The sequence below is a fragment of the Mirounga leonina genome, unplaced genomic scaffold (assembly GCF_011800145.1).
Source record: "Mirounga leonina isolate KUSES-001 unplaced genomic scaffold, KU_Mleo_1.0 Mir_224, whole genome shotgun sequence".
Classification (NCBI taxonomy): Eukaryota; Metazoa; Chordata; class Mammalia; order Carnivora; family Phocidae; genus Mirounga; species Mirounga leonina.
The window spans coordinates 4,700,826-4,727,111 of record NW_023270615.1 but is presented as its reverse complement, the minus strand read 5'-3'; the positions used below and the strand labels follow the sequence as shown (position 1 = coordinate 4,727,111).

Genomic DNA, 26,286 nt, shown 5'->3' with positions numbered 1-26,286 from the left:
TGGGGAGCCTGCTTCTCCATCTGCCTGCTCTGCCTGCCACTCTCCTTGCTTGTGCTCTCTTCTCTGACAAATAAATAAATAAAATCTTTAAAAATTAAAAAAAAAAAAAAAAAGACTGGAACATAGACCTGAAATAATAATCCTAGAAAAAACATAGGTGGTAAGCTCCTTAACATAGGTCTTGGCAATAATTTTTTGACTCTGACACCAAAAGCACCAAAAAACAAAAATAAATAGGACTACATCAAATTAAAAAGTTTCTGCACAGGAAAGAAAACCATCTACAAAATGAAAAGGTAACCTATTGATCGGAAGAAAATATTTAAAAATTATATCTGATAAGGGGCTATTAGCCAAAATATATAAATAACTCAAACAACTTAATGACAAAAAACAGTCCAATTAAAAATTGGGCAGTTCTGCTCTTACACTATTGATGAGAATGCAAACTGGTGCAGCCACTCTGGAAAACAGTATGGAGACTCCTTAAAAAGTTGAAAATAGAGTTACCCCAGACCCAGCAATTGCACTACTAGGTATTTACCCAAAGGATACAAAAATACTGATTCAAAGGGGCACATGCACCCCGATGTTTATAGCAGCATTATTAATGATAGCTAAATTACAGAAAGAGCCCAAATGTCCATCAACTGATGAACAGATAAAGAAGATGTGGTATAATATTACTCAGCCATTAAAAAGAATGAAATCTTGCCATTTGCAATGATATGGATGGAGCTAGAGTATATTATGCTAAGCATAACCATATTATTTCATTCATATGTGGAATTTAAGAAATAAAACAGATGAACATAGAGGAAGGGGAAAAAAGAGAGGTAGGCAAACCATAAGAGACTCTTTTTTTTTTTTTAAGATTTTATTTATTTATTTGAGAGAGAGAATGAGATAGAGAGAGCATGAGAGGGGGGAGGGTCAGAGGGAGAAGCAGACTCCCCGCTGAGCAGGGAGCCCGATGCGGGACTCGATCCCGGGACTCCAGGATCATAACCTGAGCCGAAGGCAGTTGCTTAACCAACTGAGCCACCCAGGCGCCCAAGAGACTCTTAACTATAGAGAACAAACTGAGGGTTGATGGAGGGGAAGTGGGTGGGGGATGGGCTAAACGGGCATTGGGTATTAAGGAGGGCACTTGCAATAAGCCCTGGGAGTGATATGTAAGTGATGAATCACTAAATTCTACTCCTGAAACCAATACTTCATTATATGTTAACTAACTAAAATTTAAATAAAAACTTGAAACAAGGGAGGGATGGGGTAGCTGGGTGATGGACATTGGGGAGGGTATGTGCTATGATGAGCACTGTGAATTGTGTGAGACTGATGAATCACAGACCTGTACCCCTGAAACAAATAATACATTACATGTTAATTTTAAAAAAACCCTTAAAACTAACTAACTAAATAAATAAATAAGGCAGATCTGAATAGACATTTTTCCAAAGAAGACATATCTTGGCCAACAGGTGCATGAAAAGAGGCTCTGCAACATTAATTATCAAGAAATAACAAGTGTTGGCAAAGGTGTGAAGAAAGGGAAACACCTGTGCACTGTTGGTGGCAATGTAAATTGGTACAACCACAAAGGAAAACAGTGTGGAGGTTCCTCTAAATATTAAAAATAGAACTACATATGATCCAGTTATTCCACTTATGTGTATTTATCCAAACAAAACAAAAACACTAACTTGAAAAGATATATGACCTCGATACTCATTTCAGGATTACTTATCAATAGCCAAGATGTAGAAATAATCTAAATCTCCATCTATGGTTGAATGAATAAAGAAGCTGAGGTATATATATACAACAGAGTATTATTCGACCACAAAAAAGAGTGAAATCTTGCCATTTGCAACAACATGGATAGACTTAGTAAGAATTATGCTGAGTGAAATAAGTCAAAGTCAGAAAGATAATTACATTTTGAATCTATAAATTAAATAAATAATAAATTAATAAACCAAGCTCACAGATACAGATTGGTGATTGCCAGATGTGGTGAGTGAGGGGTGGGAGAAACAGGGAAAAAATAAACTAATAGGGGTGCATGGCTGGTTCAGTTGTTAAGCATCTGCCTTTGGCTCAGGTCATGATCCCAGGTCCTGGGATCGAGCCCCGCTTTGGGCTCCCTGCTCCACGGGAGGCCTGCTTCTCTCTCTCCCACTCCCCCTGCTTGTGTTCCCTCTCACTCTCTCTGTCAAATGAATAAATAAAATCTTAAAAAAAAATAAACTAATAGTTATGTACAGATAGAGAGCCATGTATTACACTAATACCTTTGCCTGCAAGACTACAGGTGCTTGGGCGCCTGGGTGGCTCAGTTGGTTAAGCGACTGCCTTCAGCTCAGGTCATGATCCTGGAGTCCCAGGATCGAGTCCCATATCGGGCTCCTTGCTCAGCAGGGGGTCTGCTTCTCCCTCTGACCCTCCCCCCTCTCATGTGCTCTCTCTCTCTTATTCTCTCTCTCAAATAAATAAATAAAATCTTAAAAAAAAATAAAGACTACAGGTGCTTGTTTAACAATAGAACACAGTGATCAAATGATGCCTGTAAAGCTTAGGGTTAGAATGACATCAGACATTATTGGATACACCTACATTTTTGCACCTGTAGTTTTACAAGTTCAAGTTAGAAAACCTATCATGTTAATAAAAACATTGTTTTCAAATTTTAATAAGCATTACAGAAGTATGTAATAATGCCCTTTGTAATTCTAATAATTACCACCTTTCTTCTAAAGGGCAAGCCAACATATTTTAAAGAGGTGATTAAAAATATGGAGCCATTTTTATGGAAAGCAATACTATTTAAAAAATGCCAAGTGTGCATAAGACTCATTAAACCTTAGAAATACTCAAATAAAATATTCAACATCATTCTAACTTAGACTAAAAACCAAAACAAAACAAAAATCTGAATTAGCTTAATATGAGGAGAAAAGAATAATGTTTATATCTATTCAATTTATTCTAGTAGATCAGAGAGGAGTATCTATTTTTTTTTATATATTATCTTTTTATTTTTTTCAAGTTTTTATTTGAATTCTATTTAGTCAACATACAGGTGTAATGAATTCCAGTTAGTCAACATACAGTGTAATATTAGTTTTAGGTGTACCAGATAGTGTTTCAACACTTCCATACAATACCCGGTGCTCTTCACAAGTGCACTCCTTAATCCCCATCACCTATTTCCCCCATCGCCCACCCACGTCCCCTCTGGTAACCATCCATTTGTTCTCTGTAGTTATCTTAACTACTCTACTGTTTCTTGGTTTGCTGCTCTCTCTCTCTTTTTCCCCCTTGCTCATTTGTTTCTTAAATTCCACATATGAGTGAAATCATATGGTATTTGTTATTCTCTGTCTTATTTTGCTTAGCATAATACTCTAGCACCATCCATGTTGTTGCATATGGCAAGATTTCATTCTTTTTTATGTTTGAGTAATATCCCATTGCATATATATATCTATGCATATAGACATATATGTCTTTGCATATATGGTCCAGTTTCATTCTTCTGCATGTCACTGTCTAGTGTTCCCAACACCATTTGTTGAAGAGACTGTCTTTTTTCCCATTGGATATCTTTTCCTGCTTTGTCAAAGATTATTTGACTATATAGTTGTGGGTTCCTTTCTGGGTTTTGTATTCTGTTCTATTGATCTATGTGTATATTTTTGTGCCAATACCATACTATTTTGATCACTACAACTTTGTAATTCAACATGAAGTCAGGAATTTTGATGCCTCCAGGTTTGCTTTTTTCTTTTTCAAGGTTGCTTTGACTATTTGGGGTCTCCTGTCATTTCATAAAGTCTAGGATTGTTTGTTCTAGCTCTGTGAAAAATGCTGTTGATATTGTGATAGGGATTGCATTAAATGTGTAGATTGCTTTGGGTAGTATAGACATTTTAAGACTATTTCTTCTTCCAATCCATATGCATGGAATGTCTTTCCATTTCTTTGTGTCATCTTCAATTTCTTTCATCAAATTTTAGAGTTTTCAGAGTACAGGTCTTTCACCTCTTTGGTTAGGTTTATTCCTAGGCATCTTACTGGTTTTGGTGCAATTGTAAATGGGATTGATTCCTTAATTTCTCTTTCCACTGCTTCATTATAGATTTCTAGAAATTCAACAGATTTCTGTGCATTGATTTGTATCCTGTAAATTTACTGAATTCATTTATCAGTTCTAGCAATATTTTTGGTGGAGTCTTCCAGGTTTTCTATATAGAGTATCATGTCATCTGTAAATAGTGAAAGTTTTACCTCTTCCTTGCTGATTTGGATGCCTTTTATTTTGTTGTTGTTGTTGTCTGATTGCTGTGGCTAAGACTACCAGTACTATGTTAAATAACTGGTGAGAGCGGACATCCCTGTCTTGTTCCTGACGGTAGAGGAAAAGCTCTCAGTTTTTTTCTGTTGAGGATGCTATTAGCTATGGGGTTTTCATATATGACCTTTATTATGTTGAGGTTTACTCTCAACCTACTTGGTTGAGGGTTTTTATTATGAATGGTTGTTGTACTTTGTCAAATGCTTTTTTTTTTTTTTTTGCATCTATTGAAATGATTATATGGTTCTTATCCTTTCTTTTATTAATGTGGTGTATAACATAGCTTGATTTGTGAATACTGAGCCACCCTTGCAACGCAGGAATAAATCCCACTTGATCATGGTGAATGATTTTTTAAATGTATTGTTGGATTTGGTTTGCTATTATTTCTTGAGAATTTTTGCATCTGTGTTCATCAGGGATATTAGCCTGTAGTTCTCTTTTTTAATGGAGTCTTTATCTGGTTTTGCTGTCAGGATAATGTTGGCCACATAGAATGAATTCAGAAGTTTACCTTTCTTTTCTATTTTTTGGAATAGTTTGAGAAGAGTAGGTATTAATTCTTTAAAAGTTTGGTAGAATTTGCCTGTGAAGGAATCTGGCCATGAACTTTTGTTTGTTGGGAGTCTTTTGATTACTGATTCAATTTCTTTGCTGGTTATTGGTCTGTTAAAATTTTCTATTTCTCCCTGTTTCAGTTTTGTTAATTTATATGTTTCTAGGAATTTGTCCATTTCTTCCAAGTTGTCCAATAAATAGGCATATAGTTTTTCATAATATTCTCTTATAATTGTTTGTATTTCTGTGGAGTACTTTTGTTTCATAACTTTCATTTTAGCTTTGTAAGAGACTAAGCAACTCTACCTTTACTGTATATCTTAACAAGTGAATTTTATTCTTTCATATGTGTTATTGTTAAAAATTAGTGCCCTTTCTTTTTAGCTTAACAAAAGTCTCTTTAACAGTTCTTATAAGGTCAGTTTACTGGTGATGAACTCCTTTAACTTTTGCTTGTCTGGAAAATTCTTTATCTCTCCTTCACTTCTGAATGATAACTTTGCTGGGTAGAATATTTTTGGTTGAAGTTTTTTTTCCTTCAGTACATTGAATATGTCATACCACTCCCTTTGGGCCTACAAAGTTGTGGCTGAAAGATCTGCTGATAGTCTTATGGGAGTTCCCTTGTATGTAAGAAGTTTTGTTTTGTTTTTTTTTTCTTTTTGCTGCTTTTGATATTCTCTTCTTGTCTTTAATTTTTGACATTTTAAATATAATGTGTCTTTGTGTGGATTTCTTTGTGTTCTTCTTATTTACAATTTTATTTACTTGGGTCCTTTCTCTTTCCTTTTTGGAAGTCTGGCTAGAGGTTTACCAATTTTATTAATTTTTTCAAAGAACCAGCTCCTGGCTTCATTGGTCTTTCTAGTGGTTTTTTTAGTTTCTATATTATTTATTTCTGCTCAAATCTTAATTATTTCCTTCCTTCTGCTGGCTGTTGGCTTCATTTGTTGTTCTTTTTCTAGCTCCTGTAGGTGTAAGGTTAGGTTGTTTGAGATGTTTCTTATTTCTTGAGGTAGGCCCATATTGCTATATATTTCCCTTTTAAAAGTGCTTCAGCTGCATCCCAAAGTTTTGGACCTCTGTTTTCATTTTCATTTGTTTCCATGTACTTTTAAAAATTTCTTGATTTCTTGTTTTCCTGGTAGACCCATTCATTGTTTAGTAGCATGTTGTGTGACCTCCAGGTATGTTTGGCCTTTCCAGATTTTTTCTTGTGGTTAATTTCTAGTTCTAGTTTTATAGCATTGTGGTCAGAAAAGGTGCATTGTGGTCAGAAAAATATTTCAATCTTTTTGTATTTGTTGAGGCCTGTTTTGTGACCTAATATGTAATCTATTCTGCAGAATGTTCCAAGTGCACTTGAAAAGAATGTGTATTCTGTTTTAGGATGGAATGCTCTGAGTATATCTGTTAAGTTATATATGAACCATCTGGTTCAGTGTATCATTCAAAGCCATTGTTTACTTGTTTATTTTCTGTTTATATAATCTGTCAATTGAGGTAAGTGGGATGTTAAAGTCCTATATTATTATTGTATTATCATCAATTAGTTCTTTTATGTTTGTTATTAATTGTTTTATATATTTGGGTGCTCCCATGTTGGGGGTATAAATATTTATAATTTGTATATCTTTTTGTTCGATTGTCCCCTTTATGACTACATAGTGCCCTTCTTTGTTGTTTTAAAGTCTACTCTGACTTTCTTTTGACGTCCATTTGCAATTTCTTCATCCCATCACTTTCAATCTGCAGGTGTCTTTAGGCAGCATATAAATGAGTCTTCTTTTTCTTATTGGTTCTGGCATCCTATGTCTTTTGATTGAAGTGTTCAGTCCATTTACATTCAGAGTAATTATCGACAGATATGTATTTATTGCCATTTTATTACTTGTTTTGTTGTTGTTTCTGGAGATTTTCTCTGATCCTTCTTTGTCTTTGGCTTTGTCCATTTTCGTCTCTTCTTTCCATCCAAAGAGCCCCCTTTAATATTTCTTGCAGGACTGGTTTAATGGTTGTGAACAGTTTTAGTTTTTGCTTGTCTTGAAAACTCTTTATCTCTCATTCTATTCTGAATGATAACCTTTCTGGATAAGAGTATTCTTGGTTGCTGATTTTTCCCATTCAGGACTTTGAATATTTCATGCCACTTACTCTGGCTTGCAAAGTTTCTGTTGAGAAATTTCCAGCTAGCCTTATCGGTTTTCCCTTGTAAGTTAAGGACTTCTTTTGTCTTGATACTTTTTTTAAAAAGATTTTATTTATTTGAGAGCGAGAGAGAGAAAGAGAGAGAGGGAGGGGGAGAAAGAGAGAGAGAGAAAGGGAGAACACAAAGGGAGAGGGAGAAGCAGATTCCTTGCTGAGCAGAGAGCCTGATGTGGGGTTTGATCCCAGGCCCCTGGGATCATGACCATGATCTGAAGGCAGACTCTTTACTGACTGAGCCACCCAGGTGCTCTGTCTTGCTGCTTTTAAGATTTTTGTCACTATATATTTTTTTAATTACAATATGTCTTGGTGTTGGCCTGTTTTTGTTGATTTTGATGGGAGTTGTCTGTGCCTCATGGATCAGCATGTCTGTTCCCTTCCCCACATTAGGGAAGTCTTCAGCTATTATTTCTTCAAATAAATTTTCTGCCCCCTTTTCTCTCTCTTCTTCTGGGACTTCTATAACATGAATGTTAATTACATTTGATGGAGTCACTGAGCTCCCTAAGTCCATTCTTGTGTTGCATAATTCTTCTTTCTCTCTTTTGTTCAGCTTCATTACTTTCCATTACTTTGTACTCTAGGCCACTAATTTGTTCTCTGCTTCTTCCAGCCTTCTGTTCTTTGCATCAAGCCTGTTTCTAATCTCATTTATTGCACTCTTCATCTCTGATTGATTCTTTTTTAACCCTTTTATCTCTGTGGTAAGGGTCTCATTGATGTCTTCTATTCTTTTCTCAAGCCCAGTGAGTATTCTTATGATTGTTGTTTTAAATTCTCCATCAGGCATGTTACTTATATCTGTTTCAGTTAAATCTCTAGCCATAGACTTATTATTCATTTGGGATAAATTCCTCCATCTTGGCATTTTTTCTAAGTTTCTGCCTTCTTCTGTGTGTTAGAAAAGCCAGTTATGGCTTTTGCTCCTGAAATTAATGGCCTTGTGAGGACGTCCTGTAGTGCCCAGGGCCTGGAGCTTCAGGGAGTGTATGTGGTGTGTGCTGTGTGCACTCTGCTATTGTGTTTTGGTTGTTCTATTCTTCAGGCCAGTCATCTGCAGAGGTTCTCCTTGCCTGCTGTGGGAAGTTTGTTCTTTAGTCTTCAGGTCAATTTCTGGGATTGTGTCAGTCTTCAGGTCGATTTCTGGGGTGTTTTGAATGACTTGATAGTTATGTAGTTGTGTTCATGGGACAAAGAGAGCCTAGGGTCCTCCTAGTCTGTCACCATCTTCCTCTATGTTATCCTTTTAATGTATTAGGTATGTCAATATTTTCTTGAGAATTTTTTTATGTTCATAAAAGTATTGATCTGGAGATTTTTCTTGCAATATATTTGTCTGTGGTATCAGGGTAATGCTAACCTCATAAAATGAATTGAAAAGTGTTCTCTTTTATTTTTCTGAAAGAGATTATATTATTTTTCCTTAAATATCTGGTGGAGTTCTCTGGTAAAAACATGTAAGTCTGGAGGTTTACTTTTGGAAGGTTTTTAACTAGGAGTTCAATTTCTTTAATAGATAAAGAACTATTCTGATGATCTGTTTCTTTTTGAATGATCTTGGTAGTTTATGCTTTTGAAAAATTTGCTTCATCTAAGCTGTCAAATTTATAGGAATAAAGTTGTTCATAATATCTGGGACTCCAGTGACACAAATATATACACATTCATAGGTTGCAGAGACTGTTCATTTTTAATTTTTTCTTCTTTTTTAGACTGGAGAATCTCTACTGATCTTTCCTCACATTTACTGATTCTTTCCTCTGTCATCTCTATTCTGCTACTTAGCACATTTACTAAATCTTTTATTTCAGGTACTGTATTATTCTCTTCTAAAATTTTCATTTGTTTCTTTTCCTATTGTTTATATTTCTCTTTTGAGAAATTTTATGGTTTCATTCAGTTCATTTTCTTTATGGAGCACAGTTTTGATAGCTGCTTTAAAATTTGGGATTAATTTTGGGACACCTGGGTGGCTTAGTCAGTTAAGTATCTGCCTTTGGCTCAGGTCATGATCCCAGGGTCCTGGGATCAAGTCCCACATTGGGCTCCTTGCTCAGCAGGGAGCCTGCTTCTCCCTCTACCTGCTGCTCCCCCTGCTTGTGCTTTCTCTCTCTGACAAATAAATAAATAAAATCTTTAAAAATAAAATAAAATAAAATTTGGAGTAATTCTAACATTTGGGTCACCTTAGAATTGACATCTGTTAACTGTCTTTGAAAACTGGTCACATTTTCCTGATGGCTTGCATGTTGACTATTCTTTCCCTTTAAAACTGGCCACGTTTTTTTTTTTGTTGTTGTTATTCTTTCAATGTCAAGTATTTTGGATTATGTCCTGAATATTACTTTGTGAGACTATGGGTCTTTTAAATCTTCTAGAGGATATTGATTTTTTTTTTCCTACTCAACCCAGTTAGTTTTGTACCATAAGTACTCTCTCTTCTTCCATGGGCATAGTTCTAAGGCCTTAAGTTTTCAAACCCTTGGCTATATTGCTTTAGGCCTGTCTGATGCATGCATCACTCAGACATTAGTGAGGGATTTGAGCATGGGTTTATATTGTATTTTAGTTCTCAAAGTCTTTGCTATATGGCTCTCAATCTGTCCCATGCATGTGTCCCTCAAAAATGAGCCCGGGATTGGGGAGCAGCTAGCTAGCTCAGTTGGAGCCTACTTAAAAAAAGGGGGAGGGGGGACTGAGCCTAGGACTAGTATGTTTATATATAGAATTATGGGATCACTTACCCAGATCTCTCATCCCCAGAATTCCTCAACTCTTGCTCAAAGTAGCTCCTTTTCCTGGTCTTCTGGCCAAAAAGATAGGTTTCTCTCAGAGTTTGAGCTGCTCATGCTGGCCACTGCTGTTCTACTAGGTGGTCACTCTTGGTTCAAAGCTGGGAGAGTAAAAAATAAAACCATAAAACTTTACTCCATATGAGTTGCTTTGCTAATTTGACTTCCATTCTCTATCCAGTAATGCCTTCATTTAGTTTTCAGTGACCACGAGTATATTTTAGTTGGGCTTTTAGTTGTAATTAGTGGGAGAGAGAGTTTGATCAGCTCTGAAAGTCCTAATATTTTTATTTTTGAGCATTTTTCTATATCATTAAAACTCTTAATAATACCAACTTGTGATCTCATTATAGTCTAGCATGTGTATTTTAATAATCCATCAATTCTCATAAGCTACTTTTTTATTTCTAATATCTTATTATTAGAGTGATGTGTAAATTTGCATCTAGTTTTCTGATTTCTTTAAGAAATATTTTTAGACACAGAATGAAGACTAGTTCAAAGATTATGATAAGGCTCTTAAAGTATATTACCAAGCTGCTTTTCAGAAAGGCTTTACTAAAAATAAAGTGTTGGGGCACCTGGGTGGCTCAGATGGTTAAGTGTCTGCCTTCGGCTCAGGTCATGATCCCAGGGTCCTGGAATCGAGTCCCGCATCAGGCTCCCTGCTAGGCGGGGAGCCTGCTTCTCTCCCTCTGCCTCTGCCTCTCTCTCTCTCTCTCTGACTTTCATGAATAAATAAATAAAAAAATTAAAAATAAATAAATAAAAATAAAGTGTTATGTGCAACTTTTGCCAATTTATATAGAAAAAAAGATTCTTAAAATTTGGGATCACAATTAAGCAGAAATGTTTATTTTTATCCTCATGTATACTTTTTCTTTTGTAAACTATTTTTCTGTCTATTACCCAGTTATTAGAATTATAGTTTTATAATAAAATTGTATGAGTTATAAATATATAAAGAAGAAATTATATGTGTATCTGCCCATTAGTGCAAAAGAAAAGCAGTAGAACAAACCAGAAACTAATGAAATTGTTTATTTACGGGGGGGGGGGGGGGGAGTAAGGGGAACAAAGTAGGAAAAACAGGGGAACGAAAATGGGGGAGAAGAGTTAGTGTGAGTGACATCTCTGAATATAAATTTTTGTATAGTTCTGATTCATAGAACCATGTGAATGTTTTACAAACTTAAAAAAAAAAATAGATGGGGAATAAAAACTGATATAGAAACAGAAACAAATGAATCCAACTGTATTACTGTAACATAACCACTCCAAAGGGAAGGATGGAAAGGAAAGAACCAACCTAAGTTACTTTAGAAAACAATGTTAATTGAATATCCAAAGGCTAAACACAAAAGTACATACAGATATTCTACTCCAATTAGCAGGTCTGTTTAGAATAGTACTATAGGTTAGCAGTTTCTAAACAGTGTTAGGTGTATTTGAAAATTGAGGAAATAAATAAATACATAAATAAATAAACAGAATTTATAATCAACACTGTGGTGTTGGATTGAAATTGGAAGTATCAGTATGAACTCTTTTTTTTTAAAGTATATATACAGATATAGACACAAGTATATTGATAGATGAAGAAACACATATAGTTGTATACACATATATTTTGTAGTTCTGTCAGCTGAGAGGATCTAGAAGCAGTGATACTCAGTACAATGAGTAGATCTTGCACCCAGACCTTCATTTCTAAGTACCATTCTCCAGTAAAAGAACCAGGGCTATTTGGAGAAATGATTCCAAGACTAGAGTGGAGATATTACAAGAGAAATGTTTGTGCCAAAACATCTGTGTGAAAAGGTATGGAAGTGCTAAAAATGATAGAGTCTATATAACTTTTCTATTGCTGCATAACAAATTACCACAAACTTAGCAACTTAACACACACACACACACACACACACACAATCAATTAGTTTAGTCCAGGAGGTCAGAAGTCCCACTTGACAGGCAAGGTTCTCTGTTTAAGAGTGCCACAAAGCTGAAATCAAGGTGCCAGCCAGGCTGTGTTCCTCTCTGAAGGCTCCAGGGAAGAACCCACTTCCATGTTCATTGAAGTTGTTGGCTAAATTCAGATCCTTGAGGTTGTAGGACTGAGGTCCCTGTTTCCTTGCTGGCTGGCTGCCAGGACTCACTCTCAGCCTCTGGAGGCTGTTCTCAGGTTCTTGTCACATGGCTCCCTTTATCTTTGAAGCCAGAATTGCTCTTATATTGAATCCCTCTCACATTTTGCACCGACTTCTTCTGTCTCTGAGCTCTCCACCATATTTAAAGGGCCCATGTGATTAAGTCATACCCACACGGGTCATTTCATCTTATGATCAACTGGTTTGGGACTTTAATTACATCTGCAAAATTTTTCACAGTAGTACCTAAGTCAGTGATTGATCAAATGACTGGATGATACACCGTGGTCTGGCAATCTTGGGGCCATATGAGAATTCTCTCCACCACAGGGTTGTATCAAAAAGACACAAGATACAGCTACCAATAAATAGAAATTGCTAGAACACTATCATTTAGGTCTGTGGACTCCAGGTAAATGTTGAAATTTTTTAAAAGTAATCTTACTGTTTGCCTCAGTTTCAGGTATTGTCAAAGATCACTAGTAGTCCATCTATCTACCTATCAGGAAGATGGCAAAAATGTGCATTTTCATGTACTATAAGGAAAAGATACATATATTTAGTGCCCAATATAGGTTTGGCACAACCATTGTGTCATTTCATCCTCATTCTGCTCCTCTGAGGTGGTTATTAGTGTCCCCGTTCTCTGAAGATGATGCCAAGGCTCAAATTGTTCAGTGAGAAATCACAGCACTGCGCAAGTGGCACAATTTCCATCCACTAACCTTGCAAATGCAAAAGTGCACGGCCAATGTTAACCAGTATTCACACAGTAAATAACACGTTAAAAAAAGAGGAAGAGCACAAGGGCCAACTCAGAGGGCCTCCCAATGGCTAAATCTGTTGTGGTTATTTGTACAACAAAATGATAGCAACACATTATAATTCATAGAATAAAATATATGCCCATTAATCTATACTGTTATAAATCACTGAATAAAAAATGGGGGTGAAAGGAAAGCTCTTGCTTTACAGAATTCCAATTAATAGATGTAGGAGGGATAATGGAAATAGAAAGTTACCATTTGACATATACCAGAGCAATAAATATTTCATGTAAAAATCATCAACATATCCTACTAAAATTCATGGGCAGAATATGATAAGTGGGGTATTTACATAGTCTCAAAGTATCTTCCAGAAGATAATTATTATGTAAGAGAAGATATTAACTTTATAATAGAGAAACCTGGCCAACATCACATTAACCAAGTGATCAAAGTTAGAATCACCAATGACAAGTTGACATCCAGTGCCTTCTGGTGTGATGCACTAAGGATCCATCACTTCTATGGCATTCTTACCAAAAACGTGTTAAGTATGAGAAACATCAGACAAACCAAAATTGAGAGCTACCCTATGAAATAACTGATCAGGACTCTACAAAAAGTACTAAGGTGATGAAAGGCAAATAAATTCCAAGGAATTGATTTAAAGGAGATTGAGGAGATACTACAACTAAATATAAAATGTGACCCTGGATTGAATCCTGGGCCAAAAAAAGATGTTAGTAGGACGACGAGAAAATATTTTATACATTTTTCGACATATCCTTTAAGAGTTGCCTGAAGTCACTCTTTCCATGGGAGTGGAATGAGTCACTTCACTTTTCGTAATAGTATTATAGAATTATATTAACATTAATTTCCTCATTTTCATAATTGTACTGTGCTAATGTAAGATGCTATATTAGGGAACCTGGGTGAAGTGTGTACAACTTAAAAAAAATTCTTTTAAATTTCCATCTTAATTTATCCACCACACAATTTTGCCAAATCATCTTGGTTTCCTAACAATTTTTTCTAAAAGAATGGGATTATTTCAAATCTCTCTCCACACACACACACACACACACGTATGTATACATCTTTACATATTCATATTCTATATATTAAACATATTTATATCAAACTATATATACAACTATATAAAAATGTTCAGCCTTCAACATATTGATAGCAAGTATTTTTTCTGAATCTTTACCTTATAGTTTTTGTATGCTATTTGACACATAATGCTCAAAAACTCAAAAAAATTGTCTGAGGTGTTGTTTTTTTTTTTCAAGTAAGCTTTAACACTGATGGTGGGGCTTGAACTCACAACCCTGAGATCAAGCGTTGCATAGCTCTACCAACTGATCAGCCAGAAACCCGTCTGAGCACACTTGAATCTCCTATTCACTCACCTGCAATGTAGTATCTATGAAATTTCTCATTAAAGTAGATGACCGCCTCCTATAGTTCATTAGGTGGACATGTCTTAGTTTTTACATTCTTGTTTCCAGTGTTTTACTATTTCCAGTGTTTTACTATGTGCTCTCTGTGACACATCTTTTGTATGCACATCTTTGGTAAAATGCCTAGCTTTGTGATATGTTCCTAGAAAATGGTTGCCATTACTTTCCCATTAATAGAACACGTATTAATTTGCTCATGCGATTTTTATTGACTATCTACTATGTAACAGGCACTGTTCTGGGCAGTAGGAAGAGCAGTGAACAAAAACAGACCCCTTCCTACCCTCAAGTCAAACAGGAGAGGGAAGAAAGTTTGCCATTTTCTTTTTTTTTTTCCACAGCAATTTAACTGCTTCCCCCACTTGCTTGCCATCCTTGTTATTTCAATTCCAATTCTTATCCTGAAATTTCTAGTGGCAACTTAAAGTGGAATTAAGTATAACTACAAAAAGCATATTTATTCTATTTTTTTAACCTACAATAAGGTTATTATGAGAATTAAACAAGATGCAGTTAAAGTACTTAGTATATTGCTTGACAATAAACATAGCCTCTCTGAGGTAGATATATTTATTGTTTCTCATTTTACAATTAAGGAACCTGGGGCTTGAAGATGAAAAATAACTTGCTCAATGTTACATAGGTAGAAAGTGGCAGTACAAGCCTTTGAATCATGTCTGACACCAAAGCCTTCTTAACCATAGTACATGTCTTTTGTTCTAGAATATTCTCATTAATGTCAACCCATATTTAAATCCTACAGATATATAAGAAACATTGGGCTTTTTTTCTCTCTCATTGGCATTTATCACCCTTTCTGAATTTTGGATCTACTGTCATTAACAAAAAATATACAAGGACAAGTTACTCGATTACAAAGCCAACATTCTAGATGTAGTACAAAAGTTAATTAACTTAATCATTGATACTCAACTCAAACACAAACTGCTTACTTTATTTTTTAACAATGAAATAGTAATAACACAATAATTTAAGTTGTAACAAAGCCACCGAAAGAGCGAAATAAAAACAAAGCTAATTAAGAGGAGTTGCTTCATCTCAAATTAGTTATCTCCTTTAAATAGGAAAAACTACCATTAGTCTGGTGGTTCTCAAAGTTGTCTGCACATTAGGATTGGGGAAAAGGAGGACTGGTGCTTAAAAAAATAGCTATAACCAAGGCCCATCTCAATTAAATGGGAATCTCTCCAGTGGGGCTCAGGCAAGGATTTCTGAAGTGTTGTCTGTGTTGAGAACAAGTCTTAAGTAAAAAGCAATAAAAACCATGCCGTCAAAACAATTCAAAACCAAGAAATTAAGAAATACAACTAAATTTCTTTCTTTTCATCCTAGGAAAACGGGGAGGGAAGCACCTATTTGCTCCTCATTGTTCTTTACCCATTTAGGATTCCCCAAAAAATATCAAACATTGGAAACTATGCAAACATGCTACCCAAATGAAATTCTCACTACTTTACATTTAGAAAGTTCTTTTAAAACTATACCACCTTTAACCCCCTACATTTTAAGTTTGCATAGATGTTTAAGTCAGCTATCTATTCAACTAAGAAGAGTCAATACAATGTACTAGAAAGCATTTTATTAATAAGAGTTATTATAAAACAATATTCATTTCATGTACCACAAATTAACTTTTTGGTACAGAGAAGAGGAATATTTGAGTGTTCCCCACCTATTTCTAAAACTGCCAGAATTCCTTTTTATAAGATCAGTATTTTCAAACTGAGTCTAAACATAAATTTTTCTTTAAGAGTACATATATAAAACACTTCCCCTGTAACTGCACTACATCCTTGACAAATCCCTTTTGAAAGTTTCAGTATTGACTGTAGGCATTTAGCTTTAAAACAACTTTTCCTCATTTTTCAGGTTTGGGAATGGTATCACATCAAGTATGGAAAATAACTTTTTTCCTTAAGAATATGTGAATTCACTTAAGAGGTGCCTCCTCAAATTCAGAGAAACCTATTCTTCAGTTCCTTCTGTCAGGACTCCATGTCAATCTCAACCACTTCATCCTTGCCCTGAAGCGTTGCTTCTGGCGGGTTGTCTTCAACTACATCTTCGATGTCTGCCAGATCAATAGGTGGTAAAGGATTCCTCCAGTACTGGAAGGTGTTATACTGCCAAAATTCTTCATTGAGCTTTAGGGAGAAAAGAAAGATGAAAGTACATCAATGCTTTATAGAAAGTTACTTTTTTTTTTTCAGGAAACAAATTTTGTTTTAAAAGCAAACTCACATTAGATTTTGTGGTCTTTTACTTTGCATCTTCAACAAATACACCTTTAAATTCTCCCTAATCAAAGTGCTTCATGGACTCAGTCAAATCTGTGCATTTTCATATTCATGGATTTGTGAAAATATTTTGTTAGTAGTTTAAATTTAGAAGAATTTCTTCCAAGAGCATCTCTTTTTTTTTTTTTTTTAAAGATTTTATTTATTTACTTGACAGAGAGAGACACAGCAAGTGAGGGAACACAAGCAGGGGGAGTGGGAGAGGGAGAAGCAGGCTCCCCGCGGAGCAGGGAGCCCGATGCGGGGCTCGATCCCAGGACCCTGGGATCATGACCTGAGCCAAAGGCAGACGTTTAACGACTGAGCCACCCAGGTGCCCCCAAGAGCATCTCTTCTTGATAATTTTCTTCTATTTTTCAACCAAAGAAAACGTTGGAAAATGGTCTTAAATTTTTTTTTTTTTTAACCTTTCAGTGAGGAAACAATTGGACACACATACCTACAACTTATTTTTGGTCTTTCCCCTGAGGTTTGGTATTTTAAGGGACTGACTTTACATACGCTAAAATATTCTGACACCTTGCCAAAAGACTTTAGGCTATAAACATGCTAAATAGCAAGAAAATCTTAAACTATTTTATTAAAGATACAAGATTTGGTACATGGCAGGACTTTTAAATCAGTATACTAACACTGATAAATCCAAGTTGAGTACTGTCCCGTTTAAAATTCAACAGATTCCTTTGAATGGCTATAATATTGTTTCAAGTTATTATGAAGTGAAGCTGATGTTCCAATGAAGTTCAAAATTGGCACAGAATTTCAAAAGCAACCCAAAAATACTCTGTGCAAGGAAGCAGCACTGGAATTATATACAGGATTCCAAGGTGACCAGTTTGAAGGTTAACACCCTACCCAGATGAGTATTTATATATCTATTCTACTTGGTTGTGTTTTCACTTTAGGCTCATACTTGCTGTAATACCACTATCCAACAGAAATATAATGAAAGCCACGTCTGTAATTTTAAGAAGTAAAAAAGAAACAGATGGAATTACTCTTAACAATATTTTATTTGACCTGATATATCAAAAATATTATCATTTCAACATGCAGTCATTATTTTTAAAAAATTAATGAAATCTTTTACATTCTTTTTGTCATACTAAGTTTTCACAATCTGGCAAGTATTTTACACTTCCAGCACTATTCAGACTGGCCACATTTCAATGCTCAATAGCAACATGTTGCTAGTTACTTTACTGGACGACACAAGCCTATTAGGAAATTTCAGTAGGAAGTACACTGAGTGTCTTAGACACTAAGGCTTAGAGAATTAAGAGTGTCTTTGGAATTTCTTTACGCTGGGATAAAAAAAATGCAGTAATTCAAATGATGTCCCCCCAAAAAATTCATTTTGATAAGCAAGAAGGGTTAAAAACAAGGGTCTGTATCTCTGCCTTTTGGAAAAAATCTACTGTTCAAAATACCTACTTATAAACATGGGCCCAAAAAAGATTCTTTAATGACATCAGTGTAACCTAGTAGCTAAGAGCACAAACTTTGCCACCAGATAGACCTGGGTTTGCATGATAACTCCCCCCCCCCCACTAACTCTGACCTTGATCTAAGTCTGTTTCCTCATCAGTAAAATGCAGGGCTCTTTTTCTTTTTTTAAAATATATTTCTACCTATCTACTTATTTATTTATTTTAGGGGGGAGGGGTAGAGGGAGAGGAAGACTCTTAAGCAGGCTTCATGCCCAGCACAGAGCCCAACTAGATCCATGATCTCACAACCCTGAGATCATGACCTGAGCCAAAATCAAGAGTCCAACGCTAAACCAACTGAGCCACACAGGCGCCCCCAGGACTCTCTTTCAAATTAAGGATTAGTACTGTAATTGCTCAATACTGCTAGCCCAAGAAACCCATGAATCATTCATTACTTTCTTCTTAGGAATAGAAAACAAAAAACAAAAAACCGTTTCTTCTTACTTTCCATTAAAAATAGCTAATAGGGTCAGCACAGAGCAATGAATCTGCATATAGTAACACTATCATGAGAAAACACACAAATATTTAATTAAGTAATACCTGGTTTTATTTTAGTTCTCTGGCTAAAAACACCAAAACAAAACAACAGAAAAAAACAACAAAAAAACCATCTGAGACAACTCAAAAAATATTCTGAGGTTGTAGGACAGAAAAAAGGTATCATTATTCTGCCTAAATTGAATTCTCAATGTAGAAAGGACATTTTTGAGAAACTTTTTCCTAAATGAGATCCCAAGAGTGAGGGTAGGGACTATTCTGAGTGCCAGGAACCAGGGAGACATATACTGCATGAATTGAGAAGACTTTTTAACGTCTCCATATTTTCATTATACCCTGTATCTTGAAAATTCACTGGAAATCTCTTAAAACAAAAAACCTCCATCTTTGGAGGCAGGAAAGAGAGGAGCTGGAGAAAACATGTTCCTCTTAAATTTGCAGAAGACAAGAAGCTAATGAACAAAACTAACAAAAGGAAGAAACATGAGGATTCCTAGGCTTTTGCCAAAAGAAAAGAACAGGGATTGTCTTGGTGAAGAAGGTACCCCTATGGCCAAGCTTAGTCCTTGCCATGTCCTTGCTATAGTCACACTATAGAGTGACTAGGAAGCAGAGCAGCCAGATGTAGTCACTGCTGTGAAAGATACTGGTGTATGGGACCCCTGGGTGGCTCAGTTGTTAAGCGTCTGCCTTTGGTTCAGGTCATGATCCCAGGGTCCTGGGATCGAGTGCTGTATTGGGCTCCCTGCTCAGCAGGGAGCCTGCTTCTCCCTCTCCCACTCCCCCTGTGTGTGTTCCCTCTTTGGCTGTCAAATAAATAAATAAAATCTAAAAAAAAAAAAAAAATACTGGTGTATCTAAGAGATTCTAAGAAGGTGTCTGTGTCAGTCCACTAAAAAATTCTCCATATTTCCTTCTTATCAATCTGTGGCATACTGCAGTCAATATGTTCTGGTAGAAAAGACAAGTCCATATATGGGTGGGGTACCAAAATGGTCTCAAGAGGAAAAGTTTTCAAAGTGCACGGTAGTTATCTCCATATCAAATAGGTCTGGATAACTATCATTCTGGGGTTATTTTAGGGTTTGCCATTGGCAACACACGCTATAACTGTAAATTCTAACTATTCTGTTTTCAAAACGTAAGTGCTATCATTCGGTTTTAAGTAAGCAGATTCTGAACATCTAAAAGCAACCTGAAAAAAAAGTCTAAAAAAACCCGTTTTCTAAATTCGAAGACAACTGGGGGTGGAAATAGTTACAATTTAGAATTTCATCCAGAAATCCTCATCGTACTGTCCAAAGGTAATTTCTTACAACCACAGAAAAAGCTCCTTCCCAACTACCAAATTCTCATTTTATTGGGTTTTTCACCAAGACGTCCTGCCAAAGGAACCTCAATTCACTTTTTGTCTACCAAGGCATTTGGTAAATTCTACATAAGATACTTAAAACAATGGCAAAATGTGAGACGGATGCTATGATGTGGTGCTTGAAGAGTTTGGTGAATTGAGCCCTACATTTGGTCTTCGTATTCCCAAAGCTTCTGGTAAGTCAACCCAGAACTGCCAAAAAGCAGCCCTGAATTCCTAAGTCTAGACCAAAGCTGTCCAATAAATATATAATGCCAGCCACGAACATAAATTTTTCTAGTGGCCATACTAAAAAAAGTACAACAGGTAAATTTTCATACATTTTATTCAACCAAGTATCTCCAAGTTCTTTCAATGCGTAATCAATATAAAAATTTTTGAGATCTTCGAAATCTAGAGTGTATTTCACACTTATAGCACAACTCCATCTGGACTAGTCACATTTCAAGTTTTCAGTCGTTCCACGCAGTTAGTGGCTGCCCTATTGAACAGCACAGATCTAGACAAGTCAGCTCTTAGGTGCAGAGATGGGGCAGCCTCGTTTCCCAAAGAATAAGAACTCTTATATATGATCCTAGTAGACGGTTTACTTTAGGGTCCAAATCAATTTTCAACAATGGTCCTTCTTCACTGGATCCGATCTAACCCTGTGAGTTTTTTAATGCCTTTTCCCAAGATAGGGAGGAGGGGCCTTCCTCTACCAGAAGTGCGGTCCCATGCCTACAGGCCGTCCAACTGATGGCCACCACATTGGTCGCACTCTTTAGAAAGAAATCTATCACGAATTCTAGAAGAAATCGTTAAGCCAAGGAAGGCGCGCTGCACCTTTCTCCATTTGAGCAGACCTATCGCGGTTCACAAAGTCTCCAGAAAGCTCAGGTCTGTCGTGACCCACCCTCCTGCTTCCCTCTTACACAGGACAGGCACTGAAGGTGCAAGCCCACGTCTACCCCACCGGACGGACGGTTTCCCCCTCGTTTAGCCAGGTGCTTTCAGCCCCCAGGACTCCCCCCAAACGCCGCCAAGAGGCCAAGGGCTCTGGGGCCCTTCCTGTGTAGCCTGGGAGTCCGAGTCCTTCCTGCAGCAGGGACCCCTGCTTTTCGCCTTTTGGGGCTTCCTGATGAGCCCGAGTCAAGACGGGGACAATCTGTTCCCTCCCGGGGCGCGCAGTGGCTGCGTAAAGGGTGACCCCTCTCCCCTCACCCCGCCCGCCCTCTGGAGAGCTCAGCCAGCCCCCAGCCCCTACCTGGCGCGGCGCTGCCCCCCAGTCTCCCCGCCGGGGCTCTGTGCGCCCCGCCCCGTCGTCGCCACCGCCCCTCGGGGGCCGGGCGCCCCGGGGCTCCTCCCCTGGCCCGCGGGGCCGCACGGGAGGCAGCTGCTGCGGCGGCTCGCCCGTCTCCAGGCCTCGGCCCTCACGCTGCACGCCGCCCGGAACGCTGCTGTCCCGGCCGTCGCGGCGCTTGCTGGGCGAAGCTGAAGGCTCAGTCATAGCCCCCGCGTCGATTTTGCGCTTTCGGGGCAGCTCCGGCGCGCCGACTGGCTGCCCGGGATGGGAGGCCCCCGGCGGCGGGATCCAGAGCGGCGGCGGCTCCTCGGGGAAGTCGCAGAGCAGGAGCCGCTTCCAAGGCACGTGGAACGTTAGCGGCTCGGCCGCACGCCGCTTGGCCATGGGCCCCGGAGCCTCGGGCGGAGCCCGCCCGGCGCGGGAGGCCGAGCGCGGATAACTCCGGGGGCGGAGGGCGAGGGCGGAGCGCGCGGGGGCGGGCGAAGACCTGCTCAGGGCGAGCGGGCGGCGGGCGGCGGGGGCGGGGCGGCCGGGCCCGGCGCAGCCCGCGCGCGCTGCCCTCACTGCGGCCGAGGTACTGCCGGACGTTGGGGAGCTACCGCGAAGCGGCGGAGATTCGAACCTGCGCACAAATGTGCGCGCGCGTCCTCGCGCCGGCCAGGCGGAGCCGCTGGTTGGTGGAGACTCGCGAGGCGCGCTCCCGAACGCCCCCGCGGCCGGAAGTGCGCGCTCGGGGTTGGGTGGGGGAGGCGGGAAGGCGGCCGCGGCTTTATTAAAGGCCCAGGGGCCTGGTCCCCCGGAGGGCGTGACCTTGTTTGCCCGGGGGTGGGGCGCCGCTGTGCAAATCTCGAGCTCGGTAAAGCGGTGTAGGTTTAAGACCTTTAGAATGTATTTGTTAATATTCCCTTAACTCGAGTCCGTGGCCTCGGGGACGCTTTCAGGAGGTTAAAATCACCTCCAGGAGGTACAGACTTCAGCAAACTAGTGTTGAGAGGCTCCAGCGCCACGTTAAATGACCGTTTCAGGCGGACTGTTGTACGGGGGTGGCGGCTGAGGGAAGTGGCTAAAGCCAACACGCAGAAACCAAGCGGAACAAAACAAAACCCAACGAAGTGTATGTTTTGCAGTGGCTGTCGTGGAAAGTGAATTGGCACCACATTCTTCGAAGATCTTTTGATTAAAAATTCACTGATGAAGTTGCAGAGGACATGTGCAGGCCATCCAAAATAGCTCGTCCCAGAGCCAAGCCTGGAACACAGCTCCCCTTTTCCAAATGAAACCTAAACTTGTTTGGCTCTCAAATTATGTGGGAAGCACACAGAGTTCCCTTCTTACTCGGTGCGATGATCTAAAGTGAGATTCCAAGACCTTCCTTCCAGCAGAATTTGTTATCAAGCAAAGGGAGGGGGATGAGAGCAGTGAATTTACTATAGCTTGTATTTTGGTGGTTGATAAGGATAGTAACCGAGTAAACAAAAATGAGGAAGAGAGCTGCATGATCTAGAGAAAGTGCAAGGAGGATAACTGTACTCTTAACTGGTAAGTACTTACCTGTATACTATTTACCCCATGCCAAGGTTGTGAGAAGATAGGCAACGACTTACTTAATGGGCACAGAAATATAATAAGTTAGGGTGTTAAACAATAGCTTTTCTGCTTGATCTTTCCATTCCTTCTTCTTTGAAATTGATAACCTGTCAGTCTCAAAGAGCAGATCACACAGATCAGATATGAAAGACCTTACTTTTATTTGAAAAGATCTGAGGGTGTCCTTCCCAAAAATGATAAAATGCGGGTTAGCTAATAGAGATACATTCCTTTGGGGTCCTCACCACAGACTCTTTTGTTTTTCTAAATTGTGAAATACATCATATATACAAAAGGTCGTATAAAACACAAAGGAATGATAGTAAGATGCCCAGCACCGTTTTATATATAGAATATTACTTGGGCCAGAACATGACAAGGTCCCTACCTGCTTCTCCCACTGGTGCCTTTTTCTCTTACCTCCACTCCAGGTAATTGCTGTTTTGAATTTTGAATTAACCATCCCTTTGCTTTACTTTGTAATTTTCTCATTTGTGTTTGTGTTCCTAAATAACATTTTTGGTTTTGCTGTTTTTTTTTTTAACACTTTATGGAGCCTTAATTGACATAAAATAAAACGCATAAACTGTTTACTTTGCTGAATTTTGACATATGTATATTCCTGTGAAATCATAGCCACAATTAAGATAATACACATCTCCATCACCCCCAAAAGTTTCCATTTTCCCTTTTGTGATTCCAATCTCTTCCCTTGGTTCCTTCCAGGGGAAGGTAACCAGTGCTTTACTCTCTGTCATTATAGATTAATTTGCATTTTCTGGAGTTTTATATAAATGGAATCACAGTATATACTGTTCTTGTTTGGCTTCCTTCAGCACAATTATTTTGAGATTCATTCATGCTATCACATGTTCATTCAAAATTTTATTACTCAGTACTTCTCCATTGTGTGGCTGTATTGTAATTTGTTTCTCCATTTACCTGTTGATGGACATGTAGGTTGCTTCCAGTTTGGGGCTATACAGATAAAGCTGCTGAGAACATTTGTGTGTAAGGCTTCGTATGGACATAAGATTTCTTTTCTCTTGGGTACATACCTAGGAGTAGAATGGCTGGACCATGTGGTAGGTGTCTTCAGTTTTCTAGCAAATTGCCAAAAGTGGTTATACCATTTTACTTTCCCATCAGCAGTGTATGAGAACTCCAGTTCCTACACATGCTCTCCAACAACTGGTATGGTCAGACTTTATTTTTAGTCTTTCTAAACAGGTATCTCATGTATCTTATTATAATTTTAATTTACATTTCCCTAATGACTAATGATGTTGACTAATGATAGTTTATTTGCTATCTGTATCTCTTCTTTTTTTTTTTTTTTTAATTATTTGTGAGGGAAAGTGAGAGAGATCACGAGAAGAGGGGAGGGGTAGAGGGAGAAGTAGACTCCCCACTGAGCAGAGAGCCAGATGTGGAGCTCGATCCCAGGACCCTGGGGTCATGACCTGAGCTGAAGGCAGGCGCTTTAACCGACTGAGCCACCCAGGTGCCCTGTCTGTATCTCTTCTTTGTAAAACGTTCAAATCTTTTGCCTACTTAAAATATTGAGTTCTTTGCTTTCCTATTTTCCTTATTTAATATTTTTGTGCATGTAATCATATTTCACTTATATTGAGCATGGTATTTCATCATATGAATCTATTGATAAACGTTTGATTTTTTTTCAGATTTTTGCAGTTAGAAATAGTGTGCAGGGGCACCTGGGTGGCTCAGTCGTTAAGTGGGTCTGCCTTCAGCTCAGGTCATGATCCCAGGGTCCTGGGATCGAGCCCCGCATCGGGCTCCCTGCTCGGCGGGAAGCCTGCTTCTCCCTCTCCTATTCCCCCTGCTTGTGGTCCCTCTCTCGCTGTCTCTCTCTCTCTGTCAAATAAATAAATAAAATCTTAAAAAAAAAAAAAGAAATAGTGTGCAATGAGCATACTTGTTCATGATTTTTTTTAAATTGAAGTCTAATTGACATGCTGTATCCTGTTTTCAGGTGTACATCACAGTGATTTGATATTTTTATACATTATGAAATGATCCCCATGATAAGTCTAGTTACCATCTGTCACCTTACAGTTATTAGAAAATTATTGACTGTATTCCCTATGCTGTACATTGCATTCCTTGATTTCTTTTTTGACCTATAAATTATTTGTGTTAACTTTTCAAGTATTGGAGGTTTTCCTAGATATCTTTTCCTTACTGATTTCTAGTTTAATTCCTTTCTCATTTAATTCATTATCTGTGTGGTTTTAATCGTTTTAAATTTGTTGAGATTTATTTTATGACCCAGCATATGAATTATCATGGTACATGTAACATGTGTTCTTGGAAAGAACATAATATCCTGCAGGTATTCGGCATAGTGCTCTATCAGTGTTACTTAGGTCAAGATGGTTGGTAGTGTTTCTCAGATATGATATGTCTTTACAGATTTGGGGTTTTTTGTTTTTTTGGGGGATTTTTTGGTCCAAATGTTCTATGAATTGCTAAGAAATAGGTGTTAAATACCCAACTAGGACAGTAGATTTTTCTCTTTCTCCTTTTAGTTGTCAGTTGTTGTCTATGTGTTTTGAAGCTTCATTATTAGGCACACATATATTATGATTGTTCTGTCTCTGATGTATTAACCCTTTGTTCTTATGAAATATCCCTCTTTATAGCTGGTAATGCTCTTCATTTTCAAGTTGTCTTTCTTTGATATTGTAGTAGTTCCAGCCCTCTTATGCTTACCATTTGCACAGCACATCTTTTTTTCCATCCATTTACTTTCAGTTTATCTGTATCTTTAATGTTTCTCTTAGAGACAACATACATAGTTGGATCTTGCTTTTCTGACATTCTGGAAGTTTCTATATTTTAATTGTTTAGTGCTTTAACACTTGATAGAAATTATTGAGATGACTGGATTTAAGTCTAGGCTTTTACTATTTATTTGCTGTCTGTTCCCTTTCTTTTTTGACTCTGTACGTCCTTTCCAGACCTCTTTTGGATTAATTCAGTATTGTTTTGAATTTAAATTTAATTTAATCTATTAAATTAAATACCTCTTTGCATGAATTTTCAGTGGTTGCTCTAAGGATTGCAATATACATCTTTAACTTTCCACAGTTTACTTCAAGTTAACACTGTATCACTTCATATAAAGTGGAAATCTTGCAGCCCTTCACTCCCACCCTCACCCTGTCCAGGTGCACTTTTATATTGACCCAATAGGATCTTCTTCCTATCCTATAATTTTGTATAAGTAACTCTGATTTCTTTCCCCAGCACTTCTTATGGATAATGACTCAGAACTCATTATTAGTAACAGCAAAGCAACAAAGACGGATACTTTTCTCTTCGTGTCTTCTTGGTAAAGAAGGGATGCACACTCACATTCTGCTTATCTTAAAATTTGCCTGTTTCAGACTGATTAAGCCCTAC

At 38.0% G+C, this 26,286-nt stretch overlaps 1 protein-coding gene across 1 annotated transcript; it reads right to left on the bottom strand.

Annotated features, from left to right (window-relative positions):
* Positions 1-14,857: 14,857 nt before the first annotated feature.
* Positions 14,858-21,788, bottom strand: CUNH9orf40 (chromosome unknown C9orf40 homolog). Its single transcript, XM_035029042.1, has 2 exons — positions 21,232-21,788; positions 14,858-16,466 (listed from the first exon to the last, which is right to left on the bottom strand). The coding sequence occupies exons 1-2, from the start codon at positions 21,652-21,654 to the stop codon at positions 16,308-16,310; spliced, it is 582 nt and encodes a 193-aa protein (XP_034884933.1). The 5' UTR covers positions 21,655-21,788; the 3' UTR covers positions 14,858-16,307.
* Positions 21,789-26,286: the final 4,498 nt, after the last annotated feature.

Bases quoted from the DNA above. Each gene is read 5' to 3' on its own strand.
- CUNH9orf40 (XM_035029042.1), bottom strand. From the start codon at position 21,654: ATGGCCAAGCGGCGTGCGGCCGAGCCGCTAACGTTCCACGTGCCTTGG. The intron at 16,467-21,231 runs GTAGGGGCTGGG...TTCTCCCTAAAG, and splicing joins GGGGGGCAGCGCCGCGCCAG to CTCAATGAAGAATTTTGGCA.